The sequence below is a fragment of the Aegilops tauschii genome, chromosome 4 (genome assembly GCF_002575655.3).
Source record: "Aegilops tauschii subsp. strangulata cultivar AL8/78 chromosome 4, Aet v6.0, whole genome shotgun sequence".
Lineage (NCBI taxonomy): Eukaryota > Viridiplantae > Streptophyta > Magnoliopsida > Poales > Poaceae > Aegilops > Aegilops tauschii.
This window is the reverse complement of record NC_053038.3, coordinates 311,382,541-311,387,230: the sequence shown is the minus strand read 5'-3', so window position 1 is coordinate 311,387,230 and position 4,690 is coordinate 311,382,541. Positions and strand designations below refer to the sequence as shown.

General features: G+C 52.5%; 1 protein-coding gene across 1 annotated transcript; it reads right to left on the bottom strand.

Annotated features, from left to right (window-relative positions):
* Positions 1 to 812: 812 nt before the first annotated feature.
* LOC109747913 (NAC domain-containing protein 92) lies at positions 813 to 2,711 on the bottom strand. Its single transcript, XM_020306960.4, has 3 exons — positions 2,352 to 2,711; positions 1,958 to 2,235; positions 813 to 1,855 (listed from the first exon to the last, which is right to left on the bottom strand). The coding sequence occupies exons 1-3, from the start codon at positions 2,557 to 2,559 to the stop codon at positions 1,313 to 1,315; spliced, it is 1,029 nt and encodes a 342-aa protein (XP_020162549.1). The 5' UTR covers positions 2,560 to 2,711; the 3' UTR covers positions 813 to 1,312.
* Between the last annotated feature and the right edge of the window lie 1,979 nt (positions 2,712 to 4,690).

The following is a 4,690-nucleotide window of genomic DNA, read 5'->3' as shown; positions in this document are numbered from 1 at the left end:
ATTTGAATAAATATTTCCATGTGTCGCAGCAGCACTACTCTGAATGAATGAATGGATGAATGATTGTTTCACTAGAAAGAAAAAGGAATGGATGGAAGATTCCTGCTGATCCTCGCATCCTTTTCCTTGCTGCACCGCCTTCGTCTTGGCCGGGTTTTGATGCACGAAGGAAGCGAGCGCGTGGGAACAGCGAATAGATCGCCGCGAAACTCGCCACGGCTTGCGTCCACCGGAAAGCAAGTGGTTCCCGGCGCGCCTCACCTCTGTATGTGTCTGTGTGTGCTGTGCGCGCACGCAAAATCGAGGGCGAGCGAGCGGCTGGCCCGTCCCGTCCCGCTCGTCGCCGTCGGCCGCCGTGTGTGTGAGCGACAAGTTTTCGCCCCCCCCCCCCCCCCCCCCCCCCCACCCCGCGTCGAGCTGGGGTTGGTTGATCGCTTGGAGCCTTGGAGACACGAGAGAGGCGGGGCGGACCGAGGGTTTTCCGAAACGAGATAAGGCTGCAGCTTGTACGTAGCCTACCTCGGCGCCTAGCAGGAGTACGTCTATGTGTGTCGAGTTCACCAACTGGACGCCATGACCACGACGTGGTCCGGGAATAATCGGACGATCCAACCAAGCCCGCGGTGGCCCCATCCGTCGGCCCAAAACCATGATCCACCCATATCTCCCCTTGCTAGATTTCGGAAGGTCCCCATGAGCAGCACCAGAACTGGTACTAGTGCCTCTCGTCTCGTCGAGTTGCGCCCACAAAGGAGTAACCCAGCGATTAATTAACAAGCTTAAAGCGGTACAGAGAGAACACAAAGCATCCATTCACATAGTGACATGTCAAACTCAAGCAATTAATGATCAATGGTGGTACATGTACATACAAAGCTAGTAGCGCTAGCTGGCTGGCTCATCAACGGCGCCCAAATTAATCGATTCACAAATGGATCTGAAGTCGTCCCCCCTAATCTACACACATTAATTGTATACTCCATCTCATGCTGCTACTGCTAGTAATTAATCACAATCAGAATAGTTGTAGTGATATGTACACACAGATCAAGATATGAACCTAGGACTAATTAATTTAATTAACATAATTAAGGAAGCCTATAGCTAGCTAATCCCTGGAGGTCTGTCTGTCTGTCTGGATAGTAACCTGATCCCACCCGAGAATCCTCCGGAAAGAAGATGATGCTGCATCAGCAAACCACTAACCAGCATCACACACCAAGTTAAGTAATCCAATTCAGTAATTAATCAACGAGCCAGAACCGATCGAGCGAGAATCATGTGGATGTGGTAGGTGCAGCTCCGGCCGGCTTCAGTACTTCCAAATGTCGGCGAGGTTCAGGGCGGGGTACTCGTCGAATTGGTCAAGGAAGTCTTGATTCTGAGACGACGGTGTCGCCGCCGACGAGATCTCCGCGCAACCGGCGGCGTTGGGGTCGGTGCTCAGCCCGGTCTCGCGTGACGGGCTGAGCGCAGACGTCTGCCCCGAGACCTGCTCCGCCTTGCAGTACCTCCGGATCGCCGGCGACATGTCGCCGGAGTTAGCGGCCGGCAGAGAGAAGTACGGGCTCGAGTACATCATGTGCGGCGGCTGCTGCGGCATGTGCTGTTCCATCTTAACCTGCAGCCCGGAATGGGCACCGGTGGCGTAGGCAGAGGTGGACTTGAAATCGATGACTTCGTCGACGTCGCCGCCCAAGGGAGGGTCCATGAGGGGCGGCAGCTCCCCAGAGTCAAGGAAGTCACCGATGAAGCCGAAGGAGCTGACTCGCTCGATCCCGGCCTCCGCCGCTGCCATTGCCCCGTTGGTGGCCGTGAGCTCTTTGTTGAACACCTTGGACACGGCCCACTCGTCCTGCACGCAAATCATATCATATTTAGCAAATCATGTATGAACCCAGAAAGAAATTAAGGAGAGAAATACTTAATAATGAATCCGGAAGGAGCGAAAGCAAACCTTGGCGGAGCGCGGGAGCGGGTGGGGGAGCTTGCCCTCGAGGCGGAACTCGTGCATGACCCAGCCGGTCTTCTCGCCGCGGGGGGCGCGGCCTAGGTAGAAGACGAGCGTCTTCTTCATTCCGACAAGGACGCCCCTCCCCCGGAAGATCTCCTTGTCCTTGCCGGTGGCCTTCCAGTAGCCGCTCTCGGTGGCGCGGTTCGTCCTCGTCCCCGTCGGGTACTTGCGGTCTTTGTGGCAAAAGAAGTACCACTCCTTCTCTCCCATCTTCGCCTTGCCTGTCCGGACGAAACACGCGAGTAAGTAAGGCAAGATTCCCGCGGCCGGTGGGGCTGGGATCAAGCAAGATGAGAGAAAGTGCAAAGGAGCAGTTTAATTTGGGTGTGTTGTGTACCTGGGAGATGCCATGGCTCGCACTTGTTGAGGTCGACCTCGCCGATGACGCCGGAGCAGAAGCGGTGGTCGAGCGCCTTGGGGGTGAGGTAGTGCGAGATGATCTCCTCGTCCGTGGGGTGGAACCGGAAGCCCGGCGGCAGGTCCAGCCCGGCCGCCGCCGCCGCGTCCTCCACCTCCGCCTGGTTTAAAACCGACGCCTCAGACATCTCCGCGCGCGCGTGCCCCAACTTTGAAGCAAACTAGCAAGAAGAAGAGGAAATGGACGCCGAGAGAGAGAGAGAGGAGCGAGAGGAAGAGGGAGAGGCGTGTGTGAAAGAGGGAGAGAGAGGCGGGTTTAGGAACAAGGAAGAGAGACTGGGCCGGGGGGAGGAACCGAGGGCCGGCTTATATAAGGCTCCACGCGGTCACTCCCAGAGAGAGAGAGAGGCGTGCCGCGTGCGGAGGCGGCTTGCGAGCCAAGACCCCTCCCGTCTTTCACTTCTTACCGCGCGCAGTTGTGGGTGTGGCCCGTAAGCAACTCTAATTACTTGTCCTAATCTTAATGGCTCTTGATTCATCCTCTTCCTTAGGCCCCAACCCCAACTCTCTCACATTCAGAGTATTTTCTCCTCCTCCACCGGCCGGTGTCCTGTCCCGTGGAATGAATATTCACGTCCGATCACGGCTAACGCGGCAATCATGCGTTGGACAGAACCTGACTTCTTCTTATATTAAATATAAACCCACAGTAGTACTAGTAGTTCATATATATACACATTGATTTAATGTTGGTTTCATTACCTGACTTTGGAAGGAAACCGGCATATCCCCACACCCACATGCAGCGAGAAGAATTCAACCCATCCGCGCTGGGCCACAACGCGAGAAACATAGATTAGTAACACTAACCACATCCAGTTTTTTTCCACTCAAATCAAAGGATGATCAGAGGTTGCTATGGCAGCTTATTTGTAACTCTCGCGGAGTCCACACATCCAGTTCACGTCAGATATTGATCCGTGGTTGTCCCGTTCCCTTCTGCTTTCTCATCCGCATCTTTTTAGTTCGAGACTTTCTTGGGTTGTTTGTTTATTACAGGAGCGACGTGCCATCCAGAGAGCCCGCGACCACGACAATTTTCTGCAAAGATACGCGCGCGCTTTGCCTCGCGGCCCAACTGAAAAGCGATAAGCATCCGACTCGCCGAGCAGGGTTTCCCTTTCCCAAGTGGACGGGACACGCTGGGTGCCATCATCGGGGAGCGGTCCCAAAGTTTTCAACCTTTCACTCATCAAGCGGTATACATCTCCCGCTTTAAAAGGAAGGCGAAATGGTGACGCGCTCCTGTTGTGGCCTTGTTTGCTCCACATCGTGATAGAGACATAGCTGATTTTTATTTCCCTGCACAGCAGTGATACCTCTTGCAGTCCGGGTGTTCGACGTTGTGGCCAATTTTTTTGCTTAATTTTTCAGTGTCTTTTTGCACATTTAAGGCCTGTTCGGTATCTCTCCAGTTTCAAAACTCCGCTCCGTGCTAGGAGCTGGATCCGAGCCGCTCCATGCGATTGCACTGCCGCTCCCTCCGCTCCGGGAGTTGCAGCTGTGGAGCAGAGTGGATCCGAACAGGGGGTTAGTATTGGGTATATCAACGGAGCTATGTTTGTGTTTCAGGTGAGTTTATTTTTAGCACATAACAATGAATAACTGCAATGGTTCTTAAAGGACCTCAACAGCTAGCAAACCTTCGTCGGGGGATGGCATTTGCAAACAATTTGGGTGGCAGTTTTAGATGTTGAAAGGTGACAACTTTAGTTATGGGGGTTGTTAGGTTTCACTTTTGAAGACATTTTCTCGCAAAGAAAATTGCCATCGTTCGATCACGACCAGTCGGCTATGCGGGCGTTTGCTAGGCCCTCCCTTCGAGCGAATGTTCGCCAGTTATCATTACCGTTATAAAATAGGGTGTGTCCAGGGCACATCTAGATGTGCTCTAGTTATTGCACATTCACACAAATCTTAACGTAAGATTAATGACATAGGACTTAAATGTGCAATACTTATGGCACATCTAGATGTGCTTTGGCAAAACTGTATAAAATACTAAATGTATCATTTCCCTTGTGGGTCACTACATGGAAAAGAAAATCCGTGCTTAAAGAAAGGATATGCTTAATGTTTAAAGGTTGCGTGATTAAACATCACCCAATCCATGTGTAGATAATCATCCGTGCATACCGGCAAGCTCTTTCGTTGATAGTTTGTCTTATTTACTAACTTGAGTGGATGTGAGAGAATCAGATAGGAGAGAATTGGCCTAAGGGCATCTCCAACGCCGATTATCAAATCGCCCGCATACAT